Source organism: Nematolebias whitei, chromosome 14 (assembly GCF_014905685.2).
Source record: "Nematolebias whitei isolate Nwh7 chromosome 14, NemWhi1, whole genome shotgun sequence".
Lineage (NCBI taxonomy): Eukaryota > Metazoa > Chordata > Actinopteri > Cyprinodontiformes > Rivulidae > Nematolebias > Nematolebias whitei.
Window position 1 is genome coordinate 22,023,190 of NC_056511.1, and position 15,816 is coordinate 22,039,005.

Genomic DNA, 15,816 nt, shown 5'->3' on the forward strand with positions numbered 1-15,816 from the left:
GGTTGGGTCACTAGAGCCCATATCCAGCAGAGTCACTGTGCGAGAGGTGGGGGACATATATATGGACAGGTCTCCAGTCCATCACAGGGACACATGGATACAAACGAAACAAACAACCATTCACTCTCTCACTCACACCTAGGGACAATTTAGAGTTACCAATCAGCCTAACATGCATGTTTTTGGTCTGTGGGAGGAAACTGGAGTACCTGGAGAAAACCCACACATGCACGGAGAGAACATGCAAACTCCACCCAGAAAGGTACCCAGTCGGGATTCAATCCAGCAACCTTCATGCTGAGATCTGACAGCTCTACCAACTGCTCCACCATGCCAATTAAAAGTAGTTTCCTCAAATGATTGGGGTAGCCAATTAATCAATGGGGGTCAAGGCCACCATTGGCCACCCCCTGTTCCTCCATTGCACCTGGTGGTGGATAAAGTTGCTCCCTCCACTCGCCAGGATCCGTCCCTCTGCGCTGCTTTAGACAAGAAAGAAAAAAAACTCCCTCTGCTTTACAACAAAACTTCTGTCCACTTGAATATCTTGTCCCAAAAACATTTAGGTTTACTTCATTCCCTGATCAATTCCAGCCCAGAAAAACACAACTCCAAAACTACGAACATTCTCTGTTGAAATCCCTCAGACGGGGGACATCGGAGTGCCGCATGTTTATAATGGAGTGAAGAATGCATATATTCATGATAAATGCTCTTAGTGATGCAGAGGTAATGGTCTCTTTTAGGCCACCTCCGCTTAGCTGACTTTGGTTTGTCCCGTCGCCTGGAGAGAGGAGGCAGAGCCTTCACCATCTGTGGAACCATCCAGTACATGGGTGAGTGGAATCGTCCGGTATATGGGTGAGAAACACTGGAATAAATCCGTCCAAACATACTGTCCGAGCCTTTTACCTCCTCTGTGTTGTGAAGTGGAACTGTGAATGTAATAATCTCTAAAAATATGAAAGCTGAGAGTGTTCGGTGTGCTCTGCAGCCCCTGAGGTTCTGAGTGGGGGACCATACAACCATGCAGCTGACTGGTGGTCTCTAGGAATCCTGCTCTTCTCACTGGTTACTGGGAAGGTGAGCACTTGTTTCCAGTACGTCCTGCAGGGAAAGTGGCTCATTCCCACAGTCTGTCCTTCATTGATGGTGGATGTTTGACCAAAGCAGTAAATTTGATGAAATATTTCCCTTCCTGTGTCTCCATAGTTTCCTGTGCCTCCAGAACCAGACCACTGCAGCATGCTGAGGAAAGTCAGAGGGTTTCCCTACGAGATGCCTCTCAGCTTCAGCCCCCCGCTGTCCCTCTTATTGACTGAGGTACTTCAACAACAGATGATGATCTTTACATGTTCATTTAATGTCACATGACTGACGTGCACGCACTCCTTTGTGCAGCTTTTGTGCAAGAATCCCTCCCGTCGCTTGAGGACCCTGGATCGTTTTAAACGCCAAACATTCTTCCACAGAACTGCGTTCGACTTTGACCTCCTGCAGCGTCAACCTGTGGAGGTAATGCGTCACTAGCTGATTGTAAACAACTTGTTTATTTTTCCACATAAAAGCCAAATTGAAAACCAGAGAAATTGCATTTCCTGCAAAAATGCAGTGTGGATGCTTATTCTTGAAGAACCTGCAGAAAAACAGCTGAAATTAGCTTAAAAAGCATGCTGAAATACAAATTTGTAGAAGAACAAGCATAAGTTAGCAGAAGAAAGAAGAAATAACACATATTTGCTGGATTAGATTTAAATAAGCAGAAATTAGCACAAAAATTAGGAATTTAGCAACAAAAAAAAGGCAGAAATTAGACAAAGGTAGCTGAAAAGGCAGAAAGAAGCTTAAACTATCAGAAAGAAGCGGAGAGAGCACAATTGTGCACAAATAGGCTGAAAGAAGCAGAAATGAGCACAAAAAAGTGAAAATTTTCCAAAAAGGCAGAAATTAGCACACACAAATAAATGCTGGTGAAGATTCTCAGTCATCCAGGACATGATGAATTCAAAAAGCGTTCAATACAAAAACAACTGGACTTTATTTGTAACAGAAGACGTTTCGCTCCTCATCCGAAGAGCTTTCTCAATTCTGAATTCAGAATAACTGAAATAACAGTAAAAGCTGAAACTTGCAGAAAAGTATCTATAACATCTCTTAATGAAATGAGGATAACAAGTTACAACAACAAATAATTTCCCTCTGGGATTAATAAAGTATTTTTGAATTTGAATTTGAATTGAATTTGAAAAAAGCTGAAAGGAGCAGAACAAGCTGGAATTAGCAGAAAGACTTTGGAAGAAGGACAAAAATGTTGTAGTTAGCATAAAATAATCTAAAAGAAGCAAAACCAGCTAAAAAAAAGATTTGAAATTAGCTGAAAGTAGCTGGAAAAAAGTTTGAATTTGCAGAAGAAAGTTGAAAGAAGCTGAACCAGAACAAAATGTGAAAGGAGCAGTAAAAGGTTGTAAACAGATCTGAAGGATGTAAAATGAGCTCAGTTCATTTCCTATGAGAAATAAAATTGCAGAAAAGGCTAAATATTTCAAAAAGCTAAAGTTGCACCAATACCAAAAGTCATAGCACCCTTCTCCTGAAAGAGCTGAATGTTTTGATAAATGATTTGATGAAATAGCATAAAAACTGTGGAACAAGGAAGATGCAGAAAAATGTACGGAAGAAAAATGGATCTCAGTAGTGTGAATGCTTCATAATCATTCACACAAAGAGATCAAGTGAATTGATATGAAGTGTTTGGTTTGTTCCTGTCAGGTAATTTTGGAGTTGAGAGAAAGGCCAGACCGCGCCGCCAAAGCTCTACGAGGCCTCACGTTGTCCCTGCAGCCTCTGAGGGGCTTTGACTTCGACTCGCTCCTCAGTCCTCCCGCCACGCCGGACACACAGCTGGACACAGAGACGAGTGGTCGCCCTCCGCTGCCCAGCCCAGCGCCGCGACTCGGTCCAGCACCGGGACCCCCTCAGGCAAGAGGACCACGCAGAGAGGTGTTTGTGTGACAGACTCTGAGCTCACAGAGCAGTCACCGACAGGCCTACAGGTTGTGCACAACTTTACACAGACGTAAAGATGATCTCTGATGATGATCTTTAGTTCATTTTGTTCTCATTTGGAGCATCTCTGTGAAGATTCGAGAAGAATCAAACATTTGCGTAAAAAGTACCACGTCCCCTTATCTATCAGTGATTTTCCATATTTTTTCTCTTTACGCGTTTGCCTTTCTTTATTTAGCACTTCCTTTGAAGCCTTTTTGTTCAATGATTGTGTGATTTTACCCATTTACTGTTTTTTTCCCCCTCTGGCATCATAGAAGTTAATTCAACCCCATGTAGAAAAATTATGCTCGTCTTTATCTGTACATCATACTGTATTTGATTACCTTCATTTCTAGCTAGAAATAAGTCTAAGAAAAAAGTGACTTTTATCAACTTTTCCCTTGTTTTTCATGTTGCATCATCATGAAACTTTTTCTTTTGCAGAAGAAGTAAAAATAGTATTTTTGCCCGTATTTTTTTTTTTTCTATTCAAAATCTTTTTTTCATGTAAGCTCATGTTGTGATTTAAACCCTCCCTAACTTCACCTCACCTGCTGGTAAATTCTGTCGCAGCATGACTTTGTCTCCTCTAATGCAGGTAAGAATCAACATCACAGCCTCAGGTTCTGCTGTGCTGCCTACAACTTTACATTTAGCATCATTATTACTCAGAGGAACAGTCTCTGCGTTTCAAATTGAACCTCAACTCTTGCACGTGCTGTGCAGACCTGAGCTGCAAATCATGGTGAACGAGTCAAACCTTCATGGAACAGCTTTGTTTACCTCCAGTTCATTGTTTTTTTTTAATAAGCGCAGGGATATTTTGTAGCCTTCAGAGCTGCTGCTCTCAACTGATCTTTGCATTTTTGTCAAATCTGCACTGACTTTTACTCTGAATGCCTCGTGTGACTCTCAGCTTGCTTTATATTCTTAAAATGTTTGTACATATTTATATGAAAATGCACCTCCTTATAAAGTTTAAATATTTCAGAGAATATTTCCTCCCTGTGTCACAGTTTATTTGTTGTGTTTTTGTGTTCTAACAGAATATTAAAGAGTTTATGCCTTTGCAGCATGGTCTGAAGAAAGAAAAGCACAAAGAAAAATTCCTGAAACGGGTTTTCAGCTGATCACAGAGTGAATAAAAGATCAATATTGCTTCACTCTCAGCAGATTGGGTCACATTATTTCCTCAGGTTTACAAGACGTGCTGGATTAAGAAATCACACTTTCCATTTGCTTAACTTGGTCGACTTGCTCAACATGGCTGACTTACACATGGACACTTTTGAAACTGAAAGGCTCAGCACTCCTTAAAGGAGTTGATTTCACCCGCTGCCTTTCATAGGGACTGCCTAGAAAGGCAGGATTCAGGCGTGTGTTTAAGCTCTCATTGAAAAGGTTTCTTCAGTTTGTTGGACCCAACAGGTACCAGGTGTTTAACCTGTATGTATCATCAGCAGCACTTTGTGAGAAAATCTCTGTGAGGCTTTGACCCTTCTGTTTGTCCTGTGTGTCCTTTGGGTCACAGAATTTAACTGTAGTTAAAAGTGGTGGATGTCAAAGTGCCCCCACCCATTTCTACTGATGATCAGCCCAGTTGAACCACCCTCAGAACCATCTGTCTGCACAGAAAGTAATGCTTTTAAAGGAGATTGATTAGTAAGAAGTTAAAAGATTTGAGCGTTTTGACCCTTTAATTTGTCCCCCTGTGTATACAGCATGTAAGGTAAAATGACAGCACCACACCCAAAGCTCACACTGACGACATCAAGGTCAAAAACTACCAGAACTGGACAAGGGTCACTGATTTCTTCACTCTGAAGAACCTCATGCATATGTGGAGGGAGAAAGAGCCCCACTCAGAGGAATCATTTACAAGATTAATTGAATCAGCTATATTAAAGCAGAGCTCCTTACCATCAGTGCATGTTCTGTAAGAAATCTGCCTAATTGAAATAACAGAGTTTCAAAAACAAAACAAAGACATGGGTTTTGAACTCCTAATTCTCAGCTTGGTACAGCCAATCTGCAGCAAGGAAGTGACAAGAGCATGGACATCTTCCACACCAAGCCACAAGATTAGACGTGTATAAAATACTTGTTTCAGAATCAGAATTCAAGACAATCATGACATGTTCATGCCATGACATGTTTATCATAACATGACACTTATAGCAGACAGCAAAGCAACACAAGTCACAATTTCATTTTTATTCAACTTTAAGAAGGATTTTACAGTTTGCCACAACTTTAGGTAGTTATTGTTTATAACTTTTATTACCGTATCTAACGTCATTACATGTTAAGATTAATATCATTCTGGCCATGTTTGGCCCACTTTTAATTTGAAATATAATTATGGAAATTATATCCTGATGCATGCTCAATATTCAAGGATTCGAGGTTCTTTATTTGTCATTCCATCACATGTGGTGCATGTGGTGGAATGAAATTGTGTACACAGGGTCCCAGTTACATCCAACAAAAGTATTAGAATATAAAATAAAAAACAGTAATAAGATCTAAGATATGAACTAAGAAAAATGTTAATAAAAATACACTAAGAACTAGTAGCATAAAATAGCATATAAACAATACGCCGAACAGCAGCACGAACATGAGTCTGTGTGAGCAGATGAATACAAATGAACACAGCAACATGAAACAGATCAGCAGCAACATGAAACAGATCAGCAGCAACATGATGTGATTTTTCACAGTGATTATCCTGATTAGATATTCATGAGTCTAACAACCTCTGGGTAGAAGCTGTTCCTCAGTCTAGTGGTTCTACACTTAATGCTCCTTAACCTCATTCCTAAGGGGAGCGGGGCAAAAAGTGTGTGTGCTGGGTGAGTGGGGTCTTTCATGATTCAGGTGGCCCTCTTCCTGCATCTGGAGGTGTAGATGTCTGTGATGGTGGGGAGACTGACTCCAACAGACTTCTGTGCAGCCTTCACCACTCTCTGCAAAGCTTTTCTTTCTGCAGCTGTGCAGCCTCCATGCCACATGTTGATGCTGGAGCACAGGATGCTCTCCACTGCACACCTGTAGAAGGAGGTGAGGACTGAGCTTCCCAGACCAGCTCGTCTCAGCCACCTGAGGAAGTAGAGTCTCTGATGAGCTTTCTTGATCAGCCTGGTGGTGTTGTTGCCCCAGCTGAGGTTGTCATTCAGGTGTACACCCAAGTACTTGTAGCTGGAGACCACTTCCACCGCAGGTCCTCCTATGTTCAGGGGGATAGGGGTGTACGTGTGTTTGTTCCTTCTGAAGTCCACGACCATTTCCTTCGTCTTCTTCACACTAATGTGAAGGTTATCCTTGCACCAGCTCTCCAGGTGTTTCATCGCCTGCCTGTAGCTGGACTCATAGTTGTTTGTGATGCATCCCACCACCGCTGTATCATCTGCAAATTTTACAATAAGACAGCCTGGATGGGTAGGTGCACAGTCTTATGTGAGCAGAGTGAACAGGAGAGGGTTCAGCACACAGCCCTGAGGCCAGTGCTAAGGGTTATGGTGGAGGAGGAGACGTTGTGGATCCTCACGGACTGCGGTCTGTTTGTTAAGAAGTCTAGGACCCAAATGCAAATGGAGGGGCTTAGTCCTAGACTAGTGAGTAGTTTGTCCATCAGGTTCTGGGGGATCATGGTATTGAAGGCAGATGTGAAGTCCACAAAGAGCATACGGACATAGGAGTCCTTCTGCTCCAGGTGGGTGAAAGCAGTGTGGACCACAGAGGAGATGGCGTCTTCTGTAGATCGATATATAGAATATGGAATCTATTAATGTGGAATATGGAAACTATAAAATATGAAATATCATCGTAACTTTCAAAAGTCTTTCTTATCAACTTTGTTTTGAAAGTGTTTTATTTTAAAAGTGGGAAATTTGTTCGTGAACTTTTACAAAATCGTGAGGAAAAATGCAGAATCATGATGCCTTCTCCCTCTGATCAAGATCCAGCGCATGCGCAATAGATACGTCGTCCATCACATGACGCAACAGTGCGGGCTCCGCCCCCTGCCTCAGAGGCTTTGTAAAGGGTCACGTTGCTCTGCAGTATTGAAACAGGAGACAGCTCTGCATCCTCACATACCTTACCTGCTCTGTGTCCACTGAAGACAGAAGCCTTTAGGTAAGAACCAGAACTTATCTAAACCGATATGTAACACCTTTACACACTGCTTGTTTCATTGGTTGATCGCGAGAATGTTGATTTCAGCGTTTGATGCTGATGGGAATGAGATGCTGCGCACCAGAAACTCGAGCTAACTCGTCTTCCTAGCTAGCTTAGCGAAGAATAAAACACCACTGTTTTAACTTGTAGCTTCTATGTGATTATTAGCCAACATCTAAGCCATTTAAATCTCAATATTTCTCTAAAATATCTGTATAAAATCGCTGTTTTTTTGACCGTTAACAAAATACGCAACAGGAAGGGCGAACAACGGTTGACCTTCAAAGATGGAAGTGAAGGAGAGGAGCGGGTTCCGTCGTGTTTGCTGTTCCAACCGGCCCCGAGGCCTCTTATTTAAACATCAGGGGGAATTTTGTGGTAAAACGTGGCCAGCCGGAGCGGTAGGTGATGAGGGGTGGGCGGTGATGAAGCTGTTTCCTGTCGGGGTGTAGCTGTTCGGGCGCACGTAGACCTCTGTGACTAAGGAAGGCTGGGCGGGGTGGAGACAAGCCGTAATGACGTCACTCACATCTGTACGTGGAAAAACGTCGCGTCGGGACATTTGCTGACTTGTATATATATATATATATACTTATTTCCGTGCAGCCTGAAATGAAACATAACTGTCAGTTTATCAGAGTTGGAGATTATATCCTCGATTTGATTGTTCCGTTGTTAGAAAACCAACACATCATTTTGTTAATTGGTTATTTCTTTAATTTAAAAAAAGTGAATTTTCCACAGATGATTAGTTTCTTACATGATCAAAGTGAACTGTAGTACAGTAATATATTTTGTTCTTTTATGCTTCATCCATCCATTTCTCTTCTTTGAATGTCACAGCAACACATTTGTATTTAGCCTGTCATCCCAAACTATCTAAGAACTGGAGTCACTTGTGTTTTTACATGGAAACATTGCTGTAGTATACGCTGCACGTTTTCACTAGTGTCAGCCTGTCTTCTCATCACGGCCTTCACATTGTCTGGTTAAGCTCCTGTATCAGAAAGATTATGGGTAACAGTGCGCCTGCTCGCTCTGTTGGATCCAGACCTGACAGTAGAAACGACCCAAATACAGGAATGTGCAACAGCGCCAAGGCCATCAGCCTCTCTGGTTTGTATTAAAAAATAAAATAAAAGTTAGTGTAACAAGAGCAAGCAGACTTTTTTTACTTTTGCTCTGGCTACTACTCAGGAGTCATTTCAGGTCCTCGAAGCTCTGACAGCTTGCATCCTAAACAAAATAAATCTGCTAAACCTCCAAGGGTGATACGCGCATTAAAGAACATTAATACGTTTTTTTGGTTTGTTTGTTTTTAAGACCTCTCCCTACTTGTCTTTTTTAATATTAATATTGCTCTAAATACAGCTATATTTCTTTGCGTCAGCTTACACAGTCTGCCTTCTACTGTAAATGCTAACTTTTTTTTTTTATATAGCTCTATTGTTTTTTTTATTTATTTATTTTTACAGTTATGTACTGCCCGTACACCTGGATGTCGCAATGCAGACATTACAACAGATTTTCACATCTGCTGTGCAGGGGTGAAAATCTGGGACATGACTGAGGGGAAGCTAAGCCAGTCTTGAAATTCAGAAGAATTTTACTGATGACACAGAAATGCTTTGATTTTCCAACATTACTGGACCACCAGAGATTGATATTCATAGGATTTAAAAGCAAGTCACCGTTGCAGAACCACAAACATTTTCCACTCGTGTAGTTTGAACTTCTTTTAAAGTGGTGCCAGAGATGACGTATAGTTTTGACAGTCATTCAGTGCGTAGTCCCTCGTATCCTCATCAGGCTGTTCATTAGTGGCGTATCATGACTGAAAAAATGAGGTTGACCATTTTGAAAGATTTTCTAGTTGTTAAAATCACTGAAGGCCATGTCTTACAAAGTTCATCACATTTAAAAGTAACGTTTCAAACAAAAGTTTGAAATGAGCTAAGACAGTTAGCATCGGTCCAATATGGAGGATTATGTGGCTAATGAAGTAGCTAACATCAGCTGTCGGGTTCCTCTAACATTACTTTACAAAGACAATAAACTAGAATTAAATTTAGCAGTGTAAATAGTAGAAAATACATACCGGTACACTATATACATATATTCTTGGCTTTAAGTCTGAAACATAAATGTATAAATTGTGCACTTAACAATCATCATACATTTTGTTGTTTTTTTTAATACTGAAAATTGTAAGCCAGGTTTGCAGGGACAGAGTTTCTACATGTTGGTGGTTTTGATTTAATTACATTAGATACATTGATTTCCCAGGTTTTGCAGTGTGTATTTTAGGTGTGTGAAGGTTGTTTTCTGCTCTCGTGGTCCCCAGTGGATTGTCTCCTGGATACATTTAGAGGCTGAAACAGAAATCGATAACGTCTTCAGGCAGTCTTGAGCCAGTGCCAGGAGCAAACTGTGCCCTTCATCTTGTCCTCTGCTCGGTACAGACTTGGTTGGACTGCAGTAATGAGTCAGCAAGAACATGACAGGTCACCTGACGGCTCAGCCACACCCCTCTTTTAACGTGCACCACTGTCAAATTTCAGGAAGTAAAAAAAAATAAAAAAAATGTATTCAGTGTAATAAGGAAATTAAAGTATTGGACTTTACAGACGATTACTCGTGTGTGTGTGTGTGTGTGTATATCAAAGATTTTTGAACATGTACAGCCATTTATAAAACCAGTTCTCTCATCTTGGTGGGCATCTAAACTTTTATTGGCTTTCTTAATCTGCAGCAGTCGGTAAAACCACACAAATACAAAACAGGAAGCAGTTTGTCTACGAGCAGTAGCTTGTCTCCCTATGAGTCCATAACTAAAACGGGAGAGAGAAGGCGGGCTTGGTTCTGCTGAGACCGTGGGTCTGTAAGGAGCTGGAAGTGGAACCAGTGAGTAAAAGAATAAAACCTGTCCTTACATTAGGCTGATTAAGTGTGGCGTGCCTGGTGTCCTGCCTCTGACAGATGATCAGCTTACAGTTCTGTTTACTCTCGGGTCTGGTCAGTCAGACGAAACCTTATCTTGTACCTGAACTCCCATTTTCTGTTCAGAGCAAGTGTTTTGATAAAGATACTCAAAAACACCTCAGATTCTCCAACCCTTCATTGTTTTTGGCTAGTTGTTGCACAAAAAGTAAATTTCACGTGGATTGGACAATAGTTATGCAACGTTTTCTCAGCAGAAACCTGAGCGGTTATGTTTGTATTGTTGAAGCACGCAGGTACCTCTCAGAAGATAGCAGGTATCAGCTGAGCATGACTGTTGTGTGGCTAACCGGTGACCACACACCTGAGTGTGACCACACAGTGTTTATGGACTTAGACTGGGTTTTTATTAGGTGTCAGTATTTTCTTTAATTCACTAAAATCACTGTTGGTTTCCCTGCAGACCTGGTTTAATTTCACTTGTGTAAAATGTGAAACTGCAGAGAATGAGTCGTGCCACGGTACCTGCAGGCCCGTTTAACTGAGGCTACGTGCTCAGAGCTTTAAATTGAGGATTAACACAGAATACAGTGCAGTGTTCTTCTGGAATTGATTATTCATCTAAATGTATTTTTACATTTTGTTCGGCATTGTTTGTCTTCTGTCTGTGTGATTTAAAAAAAAAAAAAAGTAAAATTGTTTCACTGTGCCTGGACTTTTATAGTAACTATATTATGTTATTTTCTGAACAAACATTTACTGAGCTCACCATTGTGAACCTCTGATCCAGCTGACCCGTTCTAGTGACACATACTGGTAAACGAAGCGACGGTGCAGAGAGGCGAGCCGAGGCTCGTCCTTCATGTTCTGCTGTGTTCCGAGTCTCTGATGTGCTTGAGTGGAAAATTTTAAACACCTCATGTGTTTAGCTTTCATGACTTCTATTTAAGAACTGTCATTCACCAAGCAGCAGCGCCAGAGACGAGATGTGACAAAATGGTGGAAGCAGCTCATTAATCAAGGCAGAGACATGAGTTGTGAGTGTGTTTGATAAAGACATTAGCAGAAAACAGGAGGAAGAGGAGTGTTGCTACAGGAGAGGAAAACGAGCAGAGCTGCATCCAGGGCTGACAGCAGGGTCCGTGACAGCGTTCGTTTCATAACACCCCCCTCTATCTGCTGCAACTCGCATGGGGAGGTGGGGGAGGAGTTGTGTAACTGCTCATTTATGGCAGAGTGAGGAAGGGAATAAGGAACAGAATAATCTGGTGTGAGGCCTGTGCTCGACTGCAGACACCAACCAGACCCAGAGAGGCTGAGACCAGATGATTTATTAAAACTCCTAAGAACAACGCTGCATTAAGATGTTTTACGCAACATAAAATTAATACGTGGCCATTTCCTACAGGAAGCATCTTCTGGTTTTTATCCCTGACACGCAGCATCAATGGAATGTGTGTGTGAATTAATTTATTTTCTTTCTGAGTAATCTCTTGTCAGAGCGTTGTCGTTTCCACACGTCATCCTGCTCAGTGATGTGTAAAGTTACCCGTTGTTGTTTTTTTTTTTGACAATGGAGGGACTAGAAGTGGGACCAGCAGAGCTGGGCAGTTGCCAGCATCATTGCACCGTGATAAAATGTTGATGTCCCATTTGTCTTTCAGCCACCATGACTCACCAGTACCCCGCTCTGAATGCTGAGCAGAAGAAGGAGCTGCAGGACATCGCTCTGAGGATAGTCGCTGCAGGGAAAGGCATCCTCGCAGCCGATGAGTCCACAGGTACGTGTGTCATCTACAGACCTGGGAAATATTGTTGGTGCCACCTAAACAACTCGGACGATGCTAGCTTCAAGATCCAATAATGACGTTTATACTTTCACAGAAAACAAAAATAAAGTTTTTGTGTGGTGATTTTAGGTAGCATGGCGAAGCGTTTGAACCCCATCGGGGTCGAGAACACTGAGGAGAACAGGCGCCGCTACCGCCAGTTGCTCTTCACCGCCGACGAGCGCATCGACAGCTGTATCGGAGGGGTCATCTTCTTCCATGAAACCCTCTACCAGAAAACCGACGATGGTGTTCCCTTCGCCAAGCTCATCAAAGACCGCGGCATCGTTGTCGGCATCAAGGTACTCAACTTGCAGCAGATCAGCTGACAGATTTTAGGTTTTGACTTTTTTCTGTTCGATCGCTTTCTCTCAACAAAAAAAAACTTAGAAGAAATGTTAGGTTAAATGTGAGTTCTGCTCCACCGTTGTTCTGCAGCCACATGTTCCAGTTTAGTAGATGATAACTGTCCTTGTAGTTTGACAGGTAAAACTGGAAACTATACACAGACCTAATGAAGGCGTGTTTACGTGACCGCACTCCGGTTGTGTTTTTGGAAAAAAGGCGAGTCCGTTCTGTTTCAGAGACCCTCTTGTTTGTCTCGATTTAGGTGGATAAAGGTGTTGTGCCCCTCGCTGGAACAAATGGAGAGACCACCACCCAGGGTAGGCTGCGTTCAGGAAGCGCTTCTCTAAAACTCACAGCTGTGTCGCTGATGGAGGGTTCTGTGTCCATACAGGTCTGGACGGGCTGTCGGAGCGCTGCGCGCAGTACAAGAAGGACGGCGCAGACTTCGCCAAGTGGCGCAGTGTGCTAAAGATCAGCGAGACCACGCCGTCTGAGCTGGCCATCATGGAAAACGCTAATGTTCTGGCCCGATATGCAAGCATCTGCCAGCAGGTCGGTGTGAACTTATACGCTGTTTTAAAACCTGGTTCTTGGCTCTTCTGAGCTGCTGTATTAACTCCTGATTTATGAGAACACTGAAAGTTTAAACTAGACTTTGTCTTCTAGAACGGGATTGTCCCAATTGTGGAGCCTGAGATCCTACCTGATGGAGACCACGACCTGAAGCGCTGCCAGTATGTCACAGAGAAGGTAAACTGTGTTTGCCAGCCCAGATGAAGCTCCACATGCGTAGCAGAACGTTTTGGATTTAATCTTTCCTCGTACCTGCTGTCAGGTTCTAGCTGCTGTGTACAAGGCTCTGTCGGACCACCATGTGTACCTGGAGGGGACACTGCTGAAACCCAACATGGTCACAGCTGGACACTCTTGTCCCACAAAGTTCAGCAGTGAGGAGATCGCCATGGCGACGGTGACCGCTCTGCGCCGCACCGTTCCCCCAGCTGTCACAGGTGATGGAGAGAACACTTCTACTTGCACACAGACTGCAGGGTTTAAAACTGAAATTATATTTTGATGTTTTAGTTTTCCGTCTTTAGTCCTCTAACATTATCCTTTAAGATCTATAAATAAAAGTATAAGGTGTAAATGTTTACACGGGGTTATGATTTACAATAACTTTTTTAAATCCCTAGAAACAAATTTATTTTATTTTTTTTTCTCTCTCGAGTTTTAAGAAATATTGAAAATTGTTGTTGAAACCTTACAGGGATCTCTGACTAGTTGGAACTGTAGGACTTGCTGATTAACAATTACTTCAGCAACGAGACGTAAAGTACTGTAGACTGGTTATTTTATTTTTTTATATAAATTAATGACGTGCAGACAATATTTTATTTTATTTACGCTTCAATACATTCTAAGTAAATTGTAAGAGCTACTATAAAAGACGTTGCCTCCGGAAATAATAGCGTTAGCATTCAATCCAGATCTAAGAAACATCACAAGTTGATCACATTTGATCGTTTTAACCCATATGTTGTCAGTGTTTCCTCTACATGCCTTGGCAGGTCGCTCGTCTGTTCCATGATTTTTGTCGACTGTTCAGCGTGAGGGAAGCGGAGCGTTACCTAGCTTTTTAGTTAGCGTGTCTATATTGTGCGCTGCTAGCTTAGTGCTACACAAGTGTCGACAGGGTGGGGGTGGGCGCTCAGTCCTATTGACAGGACAGAGCACCCTGCTTGTATAATGATAGGGGAAAAACACTTTGTGCATAAAGACTAATACTAGATATAACTTTGTCACATGTTTCATGTCACACTTTAGCCTTGACTCCTTGTGTTTTAATGTCCTCGAAAAATGATTGTCATCGCCCCACAATGCAAGACACTAGTAAAATAATGCAGACGTCCTTGGGTGAAAAATGTAATAAACATAAATTATTGTTGTTTTTTTTTAGTAATTAGGAGTTTATGTGTCACAAACAGCAACTTTTAGTACCATACCTTTTTATTTATAGAGCACTTTAAACAGCGACAGGGCCAACCAAAGTGCTGTACAAACAGGCAAAGCACACAGCAACATAAAACATAACGTAAAATCAAAATATAGAAACAAAATAATAGCAGATGATAACATAACAGTGTGATGCATACAGGTTCAGCACAGATCATACAGTGTTGAATGCCAGGGAATTGTAGTGGATTTTTGAGTAGGATTTAAAAAAGTTAGTAGAATAGAGAAATATATCGAGGCCAATATGTGCAAGAGGTCGAAGATTCCTTTAAATGTGCGTTTTGCTTTTGAATGTTTAGTGTAAGTAAAATTGCAGCAGAATAATTTTTTTTATTTTTATTTTTTCTCTTGTCTCTGCAGGAGTGACATTCCTGTCAGGTGGGCAGTCTGAAGAGGAGGCTAGCGTGAATCTGAACTCCATCAACACATGTCCTCTCCTCAAACCCTGGGCCCTGACTTTCTCTTACGGCCGCGCCCTGCAGGCCTCGGCCCTCAACGCCTGGAAAGGAGAGCTGAGCAACGAGAAGGCTGCCACCGAGGAGTTTATCAAACGTGCCGAGGTCAGCCCAGATAAAATGACACGTTGAGAGCATCCGTATTTGTGACGGATTTCTGTTCATTAAACTTTTATTCCTCATGTCTTCTCCAGGCTAACAGCAAGGCTGCACTCGGCAAATACAAGTCTTCTGGAGACAGTGGCGCTGCTTCCAAATCCCTCTACGTGGCCAACCACGCCTACTAAACATCAACCCACTGCATTCAGCTGTGGCCTAGTTCTAGTCTTAATATCTGCTCTGCTATTCCCCCACTCCTCCATCAGTCACAGGCCTGTGCTGTCTACTGTAACCTGTTCTCAGATTTATTAACGTTACTAGATATGTGTATTTAAAACTGCAGTTCTGTAGGGAGCAGGGTTTGTTTTTGTTCTGTTTAAACAAGATGGATTTAAGATAATATATGACGGAAGTTTTGAATTTTATGTCTGAGTTTAGGTTTGAAGTTTAGAGGCTGCAGAATGCAAGAGAGAAACTGTCAGTATTTTATTTTTTTCATCATATTAGCACCTCTCTCCAGGTCAGGTTCTGCTCCCAAACAGGCCCAGGTGAGCATGTTCGTGTCAGTGTGGCGCTTCTGTCAGAACACGTTGGGCCTTTATTTAAACGCACACACACACACACACACACCGGGACCAACCTAGAAATGATCAAAACATTCATTAAATGGACAAACAGGATAACAAGAACAGAGTGAAAACGTTAAACTGAGCAGTTCCTTCACACGGTGGTGGCTCCAGCAGTGGTCATTAAACAAACGGTACTGAAATAAACCGGATTCAGCCCAAACCTTCAGTTCTCGCACTCCTTATGACCATTATTAACTAAAAACATCACGTGTGTATCTTCTCAGTATAACTTTAGCTTTAAGTAACACCTATAGATGTATTTTAGTTGTGTGA

The 15,816-nt window shown here is 42.0% G+C and overlaps 2 protein-coding genes across 2 annotated transcripts in view; both read left to right on the forward strand.

The window, feature by feature from the left end:
* The window catches only part of rskrb (ribosomal protein S6 kinase related b), a 15,307-nt gene extending 12,052 nt beyond the window's left edge, over nt 1–3,255 (forward strand). The window contains exons 9-13 of the mRNA XM_037687396.1: nt 747–836; nt 995–1,083; nt 1,213–1,323; nt 1,402–1,515; nt 2,770–3,255. Coding sequence (XP_037543324.1) covers nt 747–836; nt 995–1,083; nt 1,213–1,323; nt 1,402–1,515; nt 2,770–3,012 — 647 coding nt within the window. The 3' untranslated portion in view covers nt 3,013–3,255. The remainder of the gene's footprint in view (nt 1–746; nt 837–994; nt 1,084–1,212; nt 1,324–1,401; nt 1,516–2,769) is intronic.
* A 3,831-nt stretch (nt 3,256–7,086) lies between these two features.
* On the forward strand, nt 7,087–15,597 carry aldocb (aldolase C, fructose-bisphosphate, b). Its single transcript, XM_037687999.1, has 9 exons — nt 7,087–7,188; nt 11,835–11,951; nt 12,090–12,301; nt 12,610–12,664; nt 12,739–12,899; nt 13,014–13,097; nt 13,183–13,357; nt 14,721–14,920; nt 15,010–15,597. Exons 2-9 carry the CDS (start codon nt 11,840–11,842, stop codon nt 15,100–15,102), a joined length of 1,092 nt encoding a protein of 363 aa, XP_037543927.1. The 5' UTR covers nt 7,087–7,188; nt 11,835–11,839; the 3' UTR covers nt 15,103–15,597.
* The last annotated feature ends 219 nt before the right edge of the window (nt 15,598–15,816 follow it).

Excerpts from the sequence above, each read along its gene's own strand:
- aldocb (XM_037687999.1), top strand. The coding sequence starts at position 11,840 with ATGACTCACCAGTACCCCGCTCTGAATGCTGAGCAGAAGAAGGAGCTG. Across the intron at positions 11,952-12,089 it reads CGCAGCCGATGAGTCCACAG|GTAGCATGGCGAAGCGTTTG; the intron begins GTACGTGTGTCA and ends TGGTGATTTTAG. Across the intron at positions 13,098-13,182 it reads GCCAGTATGTCACAGAGAAG|GTTCTAGCTGCTGTGTACAA; the intron begins GTAAACTGTGTT and ends ACCTGCTGTCAG.